This window comes from Ammodytes marinus (genome assembly GCF_949987685.1).
Source record: "Ammodytes marinus genome assembly, chromosome: 8".
Lineage (NCBI taxonomy): Eukaryota > Metazoa > Chordata > Actinopteri > Uranoscopiformes > Ammodytidae > Ammodytes > Ammodytes marinus.
Window position 1 is genome coordinate 28,134,549 of NC_137212.1, and position 16,516 is coordinate 28,151,064.

Genomic DNA, 16,516 nt, shown 5'->3' on the forward strand with positions numbered 1-16,516 from the left:
GTAGCTGACCTCCACAAGAGCAAACTTCTCCTCGCTGGTGTAGTTGTATCTGGTGGCTCTCTCGTACTCCTCAGCGTTGTCGGGACACTCCTTGTTGGAGTACTTGTCGGTTGGATGAACCAGTTTCCAGGAGTACTGTGGGGGAAAAAAAATAATGTGACCAGTGGAATCAAATAAAAATCAACAGTTATCAAATCAGAGAGGAATGTTCTGTCCTTCAAAAGCGACCACCACCACCAGTACAAGGTTTTACTTAAAAGGTCACATACAGTATTCTTCTGCTCATCTTCAGGTTGAAAACTGTAATTTGGTGTTCTACTAGAAACTGTTTTCATGGTGTGGTGTTCAAAAAACCCTTTATTAAAAAATAAAATAATGAACATAGTATCATCTTCATCTCAGCAGACACCCTGTGTGTGTTCTTCCTCACCACTTCCATGACGTGAGCGCTCCACTGGGAGAGCAGCTGTATGCCCTGCAGAGCCAAGTCAAACAGCTTTCTGTACTCAGCATCAGTCTTTTGGGCTTCCTGCCGCCCTGATCCCGTCACCACCTACATGAACACAAAGCAACACACATCAAAGCCCCACACTCAATGCCAAGGCCAGACAGGTTAGATTATATATTCAGTGTTTCCCCTACCATTGTCTTGGGGGGGCGGGCCGAACCCAAAAATTATTTTTTTCCGCGATTTTCGTGCAAAGTAACAACAGATGTCATCTATCTACAGTCTCTTTTCATATATGTCAGGTGCTATTTTATTAAATAAACACTTATGTTATCTATGTCATTTATGTGCATGTAGTGTTTCCCTGACATTTCTGTCCTTGCTACATCAGCAATTCTGATCCACAATTCAGTGTCAGTTAAACCTCCATCTGAAGCACTGAATTTTGACACAGGAAAATCCAGTGAGGAACGTCACCTTGCTTGATGCAAATCTCTGTCTCATAAGGCAGAGAGCTCTTGGAGCCTGCTTGTAAGGGATATTTTCGGTGGAAAGGCCATGTTTTTATAATTTACTGTTTAGAAGGCTCCGCATGTGCTCGCATCAAAGACAAGCCATCACCTCACTGATGAGTGTGCCACTTCAACCCTCTGGAACAACACACTAACCTCGCTGTTGCTATAGCGAGCCAGCTCCGAGATGAAGCGCATGTGATCCTCCCGGATCTGAATCATCTGCTCACAGATGTTGTACTGCGGGCTGCTGGAGACAGACGTGCATGTCCACCTAAAGGGGTTTAAAGAGAGAGAGAGAGAGAGAGAGAGAGAGAGAGAGAGAGAGGGAGAGAGAGAGAGAGAGAGAGAGAGAGAGAGAGAGAGAGAGAGAGAGAGAGAGAGAGAGAGAGGCGGTGTGAGGAACATGAGGGTGTGTACTGATAAGAAGAAGACAGAACAGGGATTAACGGAGGAGAAGAGTGCAGGATACAATTTTAAATCAGGCTAAACTATACAGTCTAAACCATGAGGCTAAAGTGTGAGAGATACCAGGGTGGTTGCACACACACAATACTTGTTATTAGAATTAATTCATTGTTGGGTTTAGGCTACGTTTACACGACCCAGGTCTCGCTAACAGTGGTAAAGTTTTTCCTTTAAGTTTAAAGCAAAATAACACACACAGGGATCCACAATAGACTGGAAAAAAAGGCGTAATATGGACGTGCATATGCTGTTATGTCACCGTTTCCATAGGGACCAATTTTGCTAGTTTACACGGTGACGCTGGAGTCACTGTGTCATCAAACACGTCATCAAAAGATTTTCCTCGTGGAACCGGGTTTAAACGCTTTTGTATGTAGCCTTAATTTACAGAGGTTTGAAGTGGATAACTTAAGAAAAAACAAGACAATCAACCCTTCATTTTGCTACTTGTTTCACCGTTGTGTTGAAAGAATATAAAGAGAAAACATTCTGACAGAAATGCTCCACAAAGCTCCAGATCTCCTCCAGATGTTACCTTGACAACAGAGAAATATTGACTGGCCAATGAAATGCTGCTAGTGATGAAATGAAAACTGCTGGTGGCGACAGGTCAGTGTGTGTGTGTTTCCCTCTCACCTGGATTTGTTGTCTTCAAAGTGAGCGCTGGTCTTGATGTAGCGGGACAGCTCGATCTGCATGTCGCCAAACAGAGGGACCACCTGCAGTTGCTGTGAACACACAGATGTTGCATTATTAGCACTGTAATAAACAAGAGGAAGCCCCCACAGCAAATGAGTTCAATGAAGGGGTAAAGTAAAATCCAATATGTGAAGGTTGTCCATGTTCTCTTAGTCATTTATCGAATATCCAGGACTTGAGATGTATTTAAATGTGTATTAGTGATGAAATGATTAAGTCAATTAATCAATTAGCCGACCGAAAATAAATAAATAAATAATAATAATACCTTGAAACACTTGTCGATCTTGGTCAGGTTAATTCTCTTCTTGGCGTCTAGTTTGTAGATGTTGCTGCTGTTTCCATCCATGAGGTACAAGCCAAAGCCCATAACCTAGGAGGTGGTCAAGTGATCACAGTATATATTTAGATTATGTATATAGGGTGTCAGTGTGTGTCCATTATCACTCACAATGCTCCAGTAAATTGTTGAAGAGTAGAAATAGAACATTTAAACAAAATAAAAATTGCAGGTTAAAATGGAAAAAGAAGGGGGCGCCCTTAGTTCAGTTGGTAGGGCGTCGTCCCCCCCCCTCCCCGGCCGGGCCCAGCAGTCGGGTTCGATTCCCGCCCGCAGTCGTTCTCTGCATGTCACTCCCCTCTCTGCCACATTTCACCTCTGTCTCTCTGCATTATCAATAAAGCATAAAAATGCCCAAAAAAAAAAAAAAAAAAAAAAAAGGGAAACAGAAAAGTCTTCAGACTTGATTTAGAAGAGCTGAGAGTTGCAGAAGACCTCAAGTTTTTCTGGGAGTTTGTTCCAGATATATGGGGCATAAAAACTGAAAGCTGCTTCTCCTTGTTTAGTCCTAACTCTGGGGATCGTAAGTAGAGCTGTCCCAGACGACCTAAGGGCTCTGGACGGTTCATAACGGGGCGACCGTGGCTCAGGTGGTTAAGCGGGTTGGCCAATGATCCAAGCAGGGTTCGACATAACGTATAGCCCGATGGCCCGGGGCCAGTAAAATCATATGCAGGGCAAGTTGATTGGCCAGTCACTGTCCCGCCCGGGCCAGTGACTGGCCATTCACAGTACAGTATCTTTTTGTAGACTACATCATGGTTCATTGAAATGCGCGTTGAGAGTCGGAATGAAAGCAGTGTTTATTTAAGACTCAATATAATAAACCTAATATAAAATATATTTTTTAATGAAAGGCCAGTGGACACCGATGCGTGGGTGTTTTGACAGGCGGGGCAACAAGCGGGTGCACTCTCGCTCCGTTGGCAGAGCTGCCTACTGTCCGCCTGCGAGTCGACAAATCAATCGACTTGCTTTGCCCCCTTTCTTTCTTCCCACAGCAGAGGTTGAGGTGCAGAAAATGATAACTGCGCTTTTCCTTTATCTGCCGCCGTAATGTTACAGTATTTTCATCCAAGCCCCAATGGTAATACAAATGAGAGGCGTTATTTAAACGCTGTGAATGCGTCTCTGGTGATTGTGTCGGTTGTAGACAGAAACGAACGGAGGGACTCCGCTCACTGTACAGTATAGTCGCGCAGTTTGGCACTGTGTTTTCAGGCTCGAGACATTCAATCAGATCGCGGAAGTCTTTCCCATTGAAATCGCTAACGGGGAGAATATCCCCGGTTATTATTTTAGCCACAAACCACAGTTCATCTGCGCGGCGGCTCACTCGCTGGCGAGATCACACGGTGAAACGCTGCTGTGATCGGACGAAGGCATTGTGTGTTTCTAAGGTGATTTAACGTCATAGTCTTAGACGAGCGTTTAACTTATGCTGCATATTTTGCACTGCATTGTTTTTTATCAATAGTTTGAAAAAATGGTCCCACACCGGACTCTTATGTGAAGCTGACACTTCATGGAGAAGTGACACTCCTGCAGCGCGCACGACCAGACGTGAACTCACATACACGGTGAAATCTCCCATTAAAAAAACGGCATAACCCACTGATTTTCAGATTTCTATTCTATTTTTAAAGTCAACTTGAGCGCAAGTGGAAAACCGGTCATTCGGTCGACACATTCACATCCCTAATGCATATAGAGAAAGTAATAAAAACAGCCTACCACACCACAAAGAATGATCAGACCTTCATCTCTTATTTTTTTTTTATGTTTGATCATGACTTCTGCAGGTGAACTATTCATTAAACTGCCCAAATTCAAGAATAAAAACAACCATCAAACTACTGGACTTTAAAATACTGGCCGACTCTTTCAACATACTTTTAGTTGTAGGCTTCTAATTCAATATGTTTGCCTGGTTTTATATTATGTGTATGAGCAATATCAACATTTCATATAATTAACTAAAAGAAAAATAACCAAATCTAAAGGGAATATCTATACTGTTACAGAATAGATATTCCCTTTAGATCTGGTTATCTTTCTTTATTTTTCTAATACAGGTATTATAATTATTGACACTAAATTATGAAGAAAAAAAAAGTGTGTGCAGGGCCAGTGAAAATATACAAGGGGCCAGTAAAACTCGGATCCACTGGCCCGACGGGCCAGTAGGAAAAAAAAGTTATGTTGAACCCTGCCAAGGGTTGGCGGTTCGATCCCCGCTCTGCCACCTGTGTCATGGTTGTTGTGTCCTTGGGCAAGACACTTCACCCACCTTGCCTCGTGTGAATGTGTATGACTGCTGTATGTTTGAGGTGGTGGTCGGAGGGACCGTAGGCGCTGAATGGCAGCCACGCTTCCGTCAGTCTGCCCCAGGGCAGCTGTGGCTAATATGGTAGTTTACCACCAACAGTATGACTGTGTGTGAATGAATGGAACCTGGAACCCTGTAAAGCGTCTTTGAGTGCCTTGAAAAGCGCTATATAAATCCAATCCATTATTATTATAACGTATCAGCAGCATCGGGATCACAGAGGCATTCTTACTTTGAGCAGCATGTGCTTTTCATTGGGGGTGAGGTACATCTTGTCTTCGTAGTACTCCACACACAGGTTGACTATGTCGGCCAGCAGCTCCTCATATCCATTGATCACCTCCAGCTGCTGCTGCAAAGACTGTACAATAGAATAGATGATGTGGTGATAAACTATGAGGCTCGTTCAATAATCATACAATACATTCAAAAAGTCTTGATGCTTTCCTCATCTAAACATTATCTACGTTTTCCTGACCATAATTAACATGAGCCTTCAATTTCTTCAACTATTTATTTTGGTCCTCCCCCTCCCTATAGCCCCTCTAATGCAACTGTAAAGCCTCCTTGGCTTTCATGAAAACCGAGACATAAATTGAAATCATTTTTATATTATCAATAAAGACTTGTGTCTTTGCTAAAGTAGATTTACATTATGATAGTAGCTACTAGGCAACAAAACAGGAGTGTATTTTGTGGTTTTTCACTTGAGTTATTTTGAAACAATATGATCAAATTAAATGCTGTGTATCTATTCAGATCTTCAAGACCCTGCAATGAGCTCCATACAACAGCAGAAACACAGCTGAGAACTGGGCCCTTTAAGTCAACAGTATTGAATCCTCCTAACACTGTTGAATGAACAGCGTGACGCACGGTCCTACCAACCTGAGTGATTTTGTTGTGGTTGGCCAGGAACATGGACAGATTCTGAGACTCCTGGATGGACGACGGCTCCGACATCTTTCTGAGGAACTGGGCAGCTCTGGGGCCAAGGCAAAACAACACATTTAGAATATAACAAACAAGCAGATATCAAGCATCTTTCTTCTGTCAGTCTGACGCATTATCAAATGTGACACTTTGTCAATGTTAATATACCGCTTAAAAACCATTCAAAAACACTCGGAACACTTGTAATGTGGCCAGTTTGGTGAAATTTGCAGCCCACAGCTAACCCTCTGAAACCATGGCAATATTATACTTCCTGTTGGCATCCGGCCCCAAAATCATAGTTAATCATAAATCATGAATAAAATAACTCTAGTCCCAAAACTTAGAACAAGAAATTGATGAAAATTGTCAATCAGTTTTCCATCAGTATTTCTCGGCTGGGACATTTCCACCTAGTTAAACACATGATAGAAAAAGCTGAGCGATGCTGCCCTCTAGTGTCTGCCATGGTAAACCGAACAGGCCTGTGTGTGTGTGTGTGTGTGTGTGTGTGTGTGTGTGTGTGTGTGTGTGTGTGTGTGTGTGTGTGTGTGTGTGTGTGTGTGTGTGTGTGGTGTGTGAATGCTCCTGAATGAATACCGTTTGTAGGCCGAGTGGTCGTTCTTGACGCTACACTTCATGTTCTTGAGCTCGTCCAGCACGGCGAACATGTTGATGAACTTGCCCAGGGTGAGCAGGTACGCCTCGGACACAAAGTCCTTCCTCCGCTCCGTGTGACACAGCCGACGCACCTCCCCACAGAAACGGTCTATCGCTGTACGCTGGAAGAGAGAGGGAACATTATATAGGTTTAGTTTATTAGTTTATTTGTCAGGGTCCATGTACAAAATAACATCAATCTCACAGAGAAAAGATGCATTGTACCAGATTATAGCAGTATGCTAATTTCCATCTGCAGTCCCTGTGCAGGTCAACCCAGAATACAATACAAAATATAGGTTTTTAATGCGACTTTCGGTCCACCTACACACAGTGGAGAAAGAGAGAGAGAGAGAGTGAGAGAGAGAGAGAGAGAGAGACCCCTGCTGCATTGTTAAGTTACCTGGAAGTACATGAAATTCATCAGCTTGGTGACTTCCGGCTCCAGGACCTCCACTGTCTTCTCATAGATCTCCACTCGGTTGGGCTGTTCGTTGCATTTCACCTGAGAAGACAAAGGCAATATATATGAGCATATATGTGTCCCTGTTTGGCCCGTAAAGTGATTAAAATGATGCTGTTCAAAATAGTGATGTAATGTTTACCTGTGGTATGGCCCGTGAGCAGCTCCTCCAGGTGTAGAGCATGATGGCATACTCCTGGCCCTCTTCCAACATCTCGTTCTAATAAAGAAATAGAAAAAAAAAAAAATCAGTGACAAAGGAAAAACAAAACAAAAGCATAAAAATAATTCCACACTGGCTCATATTTTCCAAATTAATAAATGAATATGCAAATGTGGCAATATCAAATGATGCATACATTTGCATCATAAAATACTATCTATGTGTCTTAAAAATGCATTTCAGCACGTTTCCAAGAACAAACTGTATCATAAATCACACAAGTGTCAACGTGTGAATTAATCCTTTTGTATTAACCTTAAAGTTGAGATTTTTGGTTTAGAGTATTGACTAAAACGAATGTTCAGATAACAATGGTTAAAGATGGTTGTATAGGAGATATTTACAGACTAAAAACAGACACGGTTTAGTCAAATAAACACCTAAATGTATGTTTTGGACCTTTTAATTTATACTAGTATCATGAAAGAAGACGTGTTATGGAAGCAAAATAGCCAGAGATCTCAAAATGTATCAGTGCTTGAAAACTATATGTTTTTGCCTGCAGTGTCTCTCCTTAAATCAAAACACCAACACCAACGTCACACATAATAAGAATAAGGACTACAACAGGCATGCACCATTACTTTTCTAAGTCACTAATTGCCAGTGGGTGGCAGGGAGGTGCATTAGTGCTTTCAAGCCAGCCTTGCCTCCTTACAAAGTGCTGTTTGATTATAACCACAGAGCAATTATCCCTCACTAATTAAATACAAAGCCCTACTATTCCCATTAAGAGATGGTCCAAAGAGCCCATTTATCCACCCTGACCCATTCTGCTTGTGGGCCTGGATCCTAAGGAGCCGTCTGTTAGACAAAAACTAAATGCTCCAGAAAGTCCTGTCAACAAGCCTCTGACCACGCCATTGAAGTCATAATGGAGGAGAGAGAGAGAGAAGCCACGCTACAAGTGAAGCGCTGCTAAGTGAATTCCCAGAGATGTGAGTGTGATAGCGTACCATGCTGGAGTGGACCGTAGCCTGCTCTATGTATCTGGCGATGCCGGTGACGAACGCATTCCGGTCCTCGAAGTTGGTGTTGAAGTTGGGCTGTGGGAAGATGGACGAAAATATATTATCAACAAGACAAATGAGACTGGCACATTACAGGCATAAAAAATTTTTAAATAAATGTTAGAATGTATGATTGAGTGGCCACTCCGCAAACCAACTTTATTTGTTTTTTTCACAATTAGAATTTTCTTATGAACTAAATCTACTTGAGTGGCCGAACCAAATAGATTTGCTTTACAAAATGAATTTCCTATTTTTGAATTGATCATTTGTAAATGTTGGCAAGGGAAGGTTGTCATAAGGTTTTACTAATTAAACCGTTGGCCAGAACGTTGCATTCAGGTGCTTTTTATTAGCGAGCTTGTACATATAATAATAATCTTTTTAGACCTTCTTATAGGAGGTGATCGCTCTAGATGCTGCGGCCTTAACAGGAACTGTGCACTAAAGCAAAAGCCACCATGGTTCCTTCCTTATTCTAATTTTTTTTTAAAGACAGCTTCCACAGACGCAAGGGGAACTTCCAATAGAATAATAAAGCAAACTAATCAACTATTTTAAAATAACCTCCAGTTGTCATGGTGCCAAATTTCTTTCAGAAAAGGAATAAATACTTTCTATATTTGCATTCCTTCGTAACAATTACAATATGTATATGTGCGTTATACATTTGTGAAAAATCATTGTTTTTCATTAGCTTATTATCTGTGTAACTGCAGCATGCAATGAAAATTGTTTTCTTTTTCAAAACAATATGTTGACTAGTGGCCATGTTGACTAGTGGCCATGTTGACTAGTGGCCATGAAGATGATGACCTATTGTACCTACAGTAAGTTAGCATAAAATGTGTCAAAGGCTAAGCGTAGCTGTCAGCAGCAGACCTGAAACATGATGGAGGAGGGGAGGGGCTCGATGCAGGGCTGCTGGTCAGGGAGAGGCAGCTCCTCCAGCAGGTCCACGTTGGACAGGGCATCCTCTAAAGTCACTGTGGACGCCATGGTGCTGGAAACACAAGAGGAAAAACAATAACTATTACAACTTTTGTCCGAAGCAGGACCTACAGCTATAAAAGGGGGGTAGATTTTATGGATTTTATGGATAGGCATAATCAAATGACAAGATGATAAGATTGATAAGATGTACTGCGCTGTAGCTTCATTTGGTATTTAATATGATACATTGTTTTGGTTTGACAATACAGATCACAGTGGATAGGGGGAGAAAAAAAAGTGTTTGCGGGGGTAGCAGAGGACAGACTAGACAAACTAAACTGAACTTCACCCTAAGAATGTATTGTGATGCAGAAACAGAACACACCATGAAAAAGGAGCTTCAACGAGTAGTTTAGGTTTCACTTTGTATAAAACAGCTATCAGGCTGCACATTGCTTTCTGCCCAAATAGCCCCAGTATCAACAAGGTCATTGGTAAATAATGTCCGGTGCACTGCTGTAAACGTTATCCAGCTGGTACTCCTGGCTTTATCATTCATCTGTAAACTTTGCCACATTTAATTTGGCCTATGCCTACTACTGCTGGACATAGGTTGTGTTCGCACATTCTTAAAATGGTTTGCACTTTTTTACTTGTGGTGCATTATAAAGCAGCTTCATGTAGTTTGAATGTGAGCTTGATGCCTGGCAATACCTTAATCATTTGAACACTATGGCTCATTGAGATGTGGACTAATCTTCTTTGGTTCTTGGGGCGGAATCACTGATGCCCGGAGCATTTATTGAACAAACTAGGGGTGTGCATGTGTACGTGTGTAACCAGTTAGTGAATCATAACTGTTAAGGAAAAATCAATAAAACAAAAAACCTTTTCTTTCTTTTTTTTAAAATAAAGTTTTGAAAATATGTTCTGGAGACACACATTCAATTCACATCACAAATAACACAAACTATTTGGGGATGATAAAGCCAGACACCCCACAGATACATGCGCGAGAGCACACACACACACACACACACACACACACACACACACGGAGAGTGGCCGTCGGGCTTCAGTCACAGCCACTGATGAAAGCTAACCTAAAGATAAAAGTTACCCAGTTGACGTGAACTACGCTCGTACGTAGCCCTAGTGCAATAAAACCTTCAAAAGTAAAAGCCCAAACTTTCTAACACCTGTTCAACCTAAACGTGGAGAAACATGTAGAAAGCGATAGGCTATAATAATCTGGAAATGAATGAAGGCGATAATGACGGAGAGCGAACATGTGTGTGTATGTGTGTGGTTTGCGTGCGTAGCCTACAAAACGGCGCTTCCAACAACAATGACCTCACGGTTAACCATTTAGACATTTTTGTAAACCTTCCCACCCCTAGTACAAACAATGTTTCTCTTATCTCATTTGAAATTACACTTATTGTACTCTCTCTAACAGGTTACTGTTCCCATTGATGATTTATGTAATTAAAAGGTGCACTACTATGTCACTGTGTGTGTCACAGAAGTGAACATGTTCTAAAGGTATATTCTCATAACCGAATAAACAAACTGTTCTCACAAGAGAATGGGATCACCACTGTTTGAAGTTACAATCAAAGCTACATGAAAAGTCATCTGTTTTACTGTTGTTGTTTACAGCAGCAGGCCACACACAGTTTTGTTTACAAAAAAGTTTTCTTAAAAATTAAAATGAAGATTATTCATGATAATAGAATTATTCAACACTAAGAATAACATGTGGAGAAAAATATGTTTTGTAAACTAACTGCTGACTCTGCAAATGTAAACAAATCCCCCTCCCCTGAAACTCCATAGTGCATCCTTAATGACAGGTGAAAAGAACAGTGAATCATGAAAACCTCTCTTTCAAATGAAGCAGACAGTGATAGTCTAGTTATTACATAATCTCCCATTGATCAACAGCTACAGGGAGCATAATGAATGCAGTCAGCCAACAACAATAACAATCAGATGCAAACAGATGAGTGCTGTAATAGTATATGTGGTGTGAGGTATGCTTTGAGTTTGCATTGTCACGCTGCTGCTGCTGACTGCTGACTTTCTGGACTGCCACCCGAACAATCAAAAAACCTATTGCAATCAGAATCCACAGCGACTAGCCACTAGCCGCCCCACACAAAGGCCTGGCAGTGACTAGGTGCACAGGGCCCGGGTCACAGGGGGTCACTAACCTCCTGTAGTGCAGACGGACGTACAGCCCGGAGGACAAAGAGCAGAGGGGACATATCATGAAGAGACCACTGCGGGAAGCTGACATTTACAAAGGGGGGGGGGGGCTAATGGGAGACATTGACACTCTCACTTTAATGTCTTTGTGCCCAGCCTGTGACTGGGTGCTTGGCAGAAACACCCTCTAGGTTTGATCAACTTCTACTGAAAGGTTTACTTGTTTGTCAGCTGAGAAAAAGGGTCACTTGCAAATTTGGGAACTATTACAGAAAATAAAATAAAAGGTCCAAAGCCCCACCCCTGAGACTCATGGGATATGTGGTTGTTAAATGCCAACAAAACAAATCCCTATTTAGCTCAGTTAAAATGCCACGATGTTGGAATGGTGCCGTCCAGTATAGTAGAGTAGTAGAACCCATTGATCGTAAGTAGAAGATTTATGTTGCCTGTTAGACAAATACTTGGGATGCTTTTAGAGCAGAAGCTAGCTCCAATAGGATCCATGACTTCACCTCTTTACGCACATGTCATTTTTATGATAACAATATCTGTATTCTTCATTATGGTGACATTATGCAAAGCAGACAGAGGACCTGGATGGTTCATGCAGAGCCCAGACGTGCACAAAGATTTCTTCAAAGCAGTATATGTGACCACTGCTAATGGCATCAGGTTACAACTAGGCAGCTGCTGTTTGGGACCTACACAGTATCTCTACATGGCACTGATTAGTATTGAGACTAACAGGGAGACATTTGATTTGACTTTAAGTCACGTGGTGTTCATGCTAAAGCAGCGTCATAGCCCTGTTTAAATGAATGAGTCATCTGAGGAATGTGTAAACACTGTCAGTTCCTAAGTTTGGACTTTTCTATTGTTTTAGCTCGAAACCTGAAACGACACAATGGCTGATGCTCAAACAATGACTTTCAGGTTCAATTTCTTCATTCATGCACTTCTTCTCGCAGAATAAATATTCATTTTAAACACACAAGACACTGTCCCGTGTCCTGCTACTTACACTGCACACACACTCTGTATTGCAACAAGTAATCCTTGAGTCATCTTTTTCACAATCCTAATGGAATGAAGAGTCTCGGTTACAACAGCAAAGCACACGATACAATGGCAAAAGTTATTCAACTGCATGGGGGATTAAAATAGGCATGATGCTAGGTTGTGAAATACTGTTTTTGACAGAGAGGAGGAAGTCAGATGGGAAGTGCTATTTATGCAAAGCCATTATCAGAACCACTGTCATTAATGACTCAGCCAAATGTCGTTTTTTTTGTGTGTGTGCGTTTTGTTTGAACTGCCAACAGTCCAGTAAGCAGCAAAACAGACCACAGATCAGTCGACTTAGTACGACAAAAGGGAAGTGTCAATCGCAGACAACAAGAGCATGTGACCAACGCTCCACTTCAACACACGGATGGACTCACACTGGACATGACAATAGTGACCAATAAAAAGGATGCACACAACTTATATGTGTGTACTTTACATGTGAATGGATTAAGAAATGAAAAAAAGCATCATATAGCTTTGACAGAAATTCTTACTTGAGCAAGTAAAACTATATTTGAGCTAACTGGTCAACTGAATAAGGAACCGTGTTGACTTTTGCTCTAGTGCATGGTTCCTGTTCAGACTGCAGCATCCAGAGCTGTCTCCTCTCATGAGAGCCAGACAAGGGACAAATTAGAAAAGGGCACCATCCCTCCTTGAGTGTTAATTCAGCCTGGCAGGTTAATGGCTATTGCGCCCACAGCTGAATGTCTAGACCACGTGTGTGTGTAGGGCTTTCAGCAATTACACAGTAAGGAGCTTAAAGCAGCCTTCCTCCAGCATAGGTAACATGGGTGAGCCAAGCAAGGGGCAAACAGAATGCTACCTTGACATTGTCCTTAAAAGACATGTTGCCATTTTTTTAAATGTAATGTTTCTTTGCTGTGAGCGCCAAAAATTACATTTCATTCACATCCATTGTTGCTGAGGGGCAGCAGAATTGTTAATGACAGCTCAAAAGAAAAAAGTGAAACTACATGCATGGCTGTGTTTTTTTAATTCATTTTAAGGGCATTTTAGTGCACTGCCATTATACAGGTATGTAGTTCCTGTATGCAACAGTAGAAACATACAGTACATTATGTTTTTCAATGTTCAAATACAATAGTATATTGCACTTAACAAAATACCAACAGAACACACTTTGCTTTGCTTTTTCTTTTCACATTTAAACATGGGGAAGGAAGCCACTATATTTCTCTGAAGTGAGAAACATGCAACAGCAACAATCTATGCCCAACATTGCCCAACATTTCCTCCGAAACAGAAAATAGTTACAATGAAAGCCAGTGAGTGTGACCTCATCAGCTTTAGTTGCCACCCTGAAGGAAGTTATAGATGGCTTGTGTGCATCGAGGTGTGAAAAAACACCCTTTGTGTATCACTTTTTTTCAGCGTATCACACCACAGTTACAACTTATCAGTGCAAAATCAATCTCGAGGGGGTCTCAGTTTTGCCGTGAGCCGATGCAAATAAATGACAATATATGAATGTTCACACACCATTGCCATAAGCTGGTGCATACAATAGGGCTTAGCTGAAAGCCTTAAACTAAAACAGTATTATCACCATTTGCTTTGACTACAAGGGACACAGTTAACTGCAAATATATCTATGAGACGTCAGAATGAAGATTCTCATGTCAATGCAACCTGGGTTTTTATTTGTATTGTTCACTTTCTCCATTCTACGGCAAGTATGCAAACATGTTTTCTTTTTTAAAGGGGAAACCTCCAACTGGAAACCCTACATAAATATATTAAGCATTGTGTAAACAAAAAGCTATAATATATAGTTCATCAAAAGAGATATGTAGAATTTCAAGCCTATTCAGTAAATAACCAAAGACCCAAAGCTTGTGGCGGATATTTCAGCTTTCTTGAGAGCTCTATCAAATATGCCCTATCCCAAATGTGATTGATACAGAGAAAAAGCTTGCAATGGAAACCTACTCAGTTTCAGTGGCTTTACCGCTGCAAATATAGTATGCTGCTTGAGGTGTGTATTATATCATTGAAGAAATAAAAATAGAAATTCGACTAGGAGTAGAAACAACACCACATTCACCAAAATACCAAGACTGCGGTTTGATCTACAGTATCTTCATACCTCATCATCACCCTTCCTTCCTTCCCTTGTGTCTTCTGGGTTGATGAAAGTCTACTCAAAGCAGTAGGCCCTTCAGTAAGAAATAAAGTGCAACACTCCTCATCTCCTTATTGAACCACACCTTTCGAGGTTTGATGGACACTCTACACAGCAATCACTAAATTGTAACTTGATCTTCTACAAAAAAAAACATAGGACAAACATGTCATTACTAACAACGTGTTTTTTAAAATGTTTATTATTTTGTGGATTTTCAAATGCTTTTAAAAAAGGGTTAATGAGTGCATGTCTAGGCAGTGAATGCAACAGCAGGAGGAGGAGGGTGGGGAATACAGTGTGGTTCCTGAACACAACAAATGTCCTGCCACAGAAGCCTAGGCTAGGCTAATTCCCAAAGGAACAGATCAAGAGGGGGGAATTAAAGGAATAATTAAGTTTAACATTAGCCCACCGTCGCTGACAGTTAAAGCTAGCCTCATTAAGAGTGTATAACTTTGCCTTTACTTCTTCTATACTTTCACACCTGGCGGACACACAACTCCTCCACTCCAAACTCACAATAAGTGACACATTTTTCTAAAATAAAAGTTCAGGAGGAGAAACCCTTTGGAAATAGTGAGGTGTCGTTATGAAACATTCGTTGAAGTCTTTCCTCCAACATATAGCTCTGGAAATGGCCTTATCCCCGCTCCGTGCCTACCATGGCCTGAGATTAGTCACAGCTCGCGCGGCCTGTGAGCCAGGAAAATGGCTTTGCACCGCAACAGGCTCGCGCTAATAACTCCTTCTGAACTAAGCGTCTGTCTGTTTTATACGGACAGCTTTCATTGAGAGTTGGCTACACCCAAAGCAAAGCCGCTCAACTTTTTCTTCGCCCCCACCGTAGCTTGAAATTCACACACCGAAACCAACTTCGAAATGAATCGCTTCTACTCACCGGGAGTTATTCGTTAGAATGGAAAACTTGTGCGTATATCAAAGACACAGCTTTACAGCGCCATTTCACAGCAGTATTGGTCCCTCACGCGACTGGGAAGTTGAGCTTGTGAAGTCTTCAATCCTAGTTTTTCTTTTTTTTTCTCCCTGTTGTCGGCCGGAGGAATCTTTCCTCAGTCTGTGTTATTATCATGGGCGGGGGAGAGAAGTAGAGCAGGGAGTTCCTGTCCCTCACACAGGGAAACTCAACAGGAAACTCCACTCTAAGCTGCGGTGCAAACCTCCTCCACTAGGGCAGGGACACTGCGGAGAAGAGGCACAGGAATGTACAGTAAACCGCCCGAGTGTATGGAGGATCAGTAGTGACAAAACAAATAAATAAATAAAATTATAATACAGCATTGTGGAGGATTTGACTTCCATCCTAAAAAACTGGAATCAAGTAGGCCTATAATAAGCATACCAAAATTGTAATAATTTTATTTTAAATGATGCATACTTTTAAAAAGTAGAATTGTCTTTAACATTGTACTGCTCATGTAATTCCACTAGGTTGCATTATAAGATATATGATATTTTAACTGATTTACTGTTTACATATAGCCTAGGCTGCTAGACTACCTATTTGGCATATTTCTCAAATTGCTCTTGTAGGGTTTCTATTAATTTATTTTTAATGTAAGATACTTTGTTAATTACTTATTTTAATATGCCTATGTGTTTATTTATATGTCCCTTTGCTGCTTCTGCAACAACAGAATTCCCCCTCCTAGAATCGATAAAGTCTTAGTACCTATAGTGGCTTGGAAAAGTATTCAGCCCCCCTGACTCAATACTTTGTAGAACCACCTTTCGCTGAATATTACAGCTGCAAATCTTTTGGGGTATGTTTCTAACAGCTTTGCACATTTTTGCCCATTCTTCTTTGCAAAATAGCTTGTGCTTCAGATTCAGCGTCAGATTGGATGGCGAGCGTCTGTAAAGAGCATTTACCTTTCCAGATATTCTCAATTTGATTTAGGTCTGAACTTTGACTTGGCCATTTTAACACATAAATCTGCTTTGATCCAAACCTTTTCATAGTCGATCTGGCTGCATGTTTAGGGTCGTTGTCCTGCTGGAAGGTGAACCTTTGCCCCAGTCTCAATTATTTTGCAGACTCTGACAGGT

General features: G+C 41.3%; 1 protein-coding gene across 1 annotated transcript in view; it reads right to left on the reverse strand.

Moving 5' to 3' along the window:
• cyfip1 (cytoplasmic FMR1 interacting protein 1) overlaps positions 1 to 15,578 on the reverse strand; it is a 37,447-nt gene extending 21,869 nt beyond the window's left edge. Inside the window, exons 1-13 of the mRNA XM_080032764.1 lie at positions 15,348 to 15,578; positions 8,968 to 9,088; positions 8,032 to 8,121; positions 6,995 to 7,072; positions 6,793 to 6,894; positions 6,330 to 6,511; positions 5,685 to 5,781; positions 5,029 to 5,157; positions 2,396 to 2,500; positions 2,065 to 2,156; positions 1,117 to 1,234; positions 431 to 553; positions 10 to 135 (exon numbers count right to left, since the gene is read on the reverse strand). Coding sequence (XP_079888890.1) covers positions 10 to 135; positions 431 to 553; positions 1,117 to 1,234; positions 2,065 to 2,156; positions 2,396 to 2,500; positions 5,029 to 5,157; positions 5,685 to 5,781; positions 6,330 to 6,511; positions 6,793 to 6,894; positions 6,995 to 7,072; positions 8,032 to 8,121; positions 8,968 to 9,084 — 1,359 coding nt within the window. The 5' untranslated portion in view covers positions 9,085 to 9,088; positions 15,348 to 15,578. The remainder of the gene's footprint in view (positions 1 to 9; positions 136 to 430; positions 554 to 1,116; positions 1,235 to 2,064; positions 2,157 to 2,395; positions 2,501 to 5,028; positions 5,158 to 5,684; positions 5,782 to 6,329; positions 6,512 to 6,792; positions 6,895 to 6,994; positions 7,073 to 8,031; positions 8,122 to 8,967; positions 9,089 to 15,347) is intronic.
• Between the last annotated feature and the right edge of the window lie 938 nt (positions 15,579 to 16,516).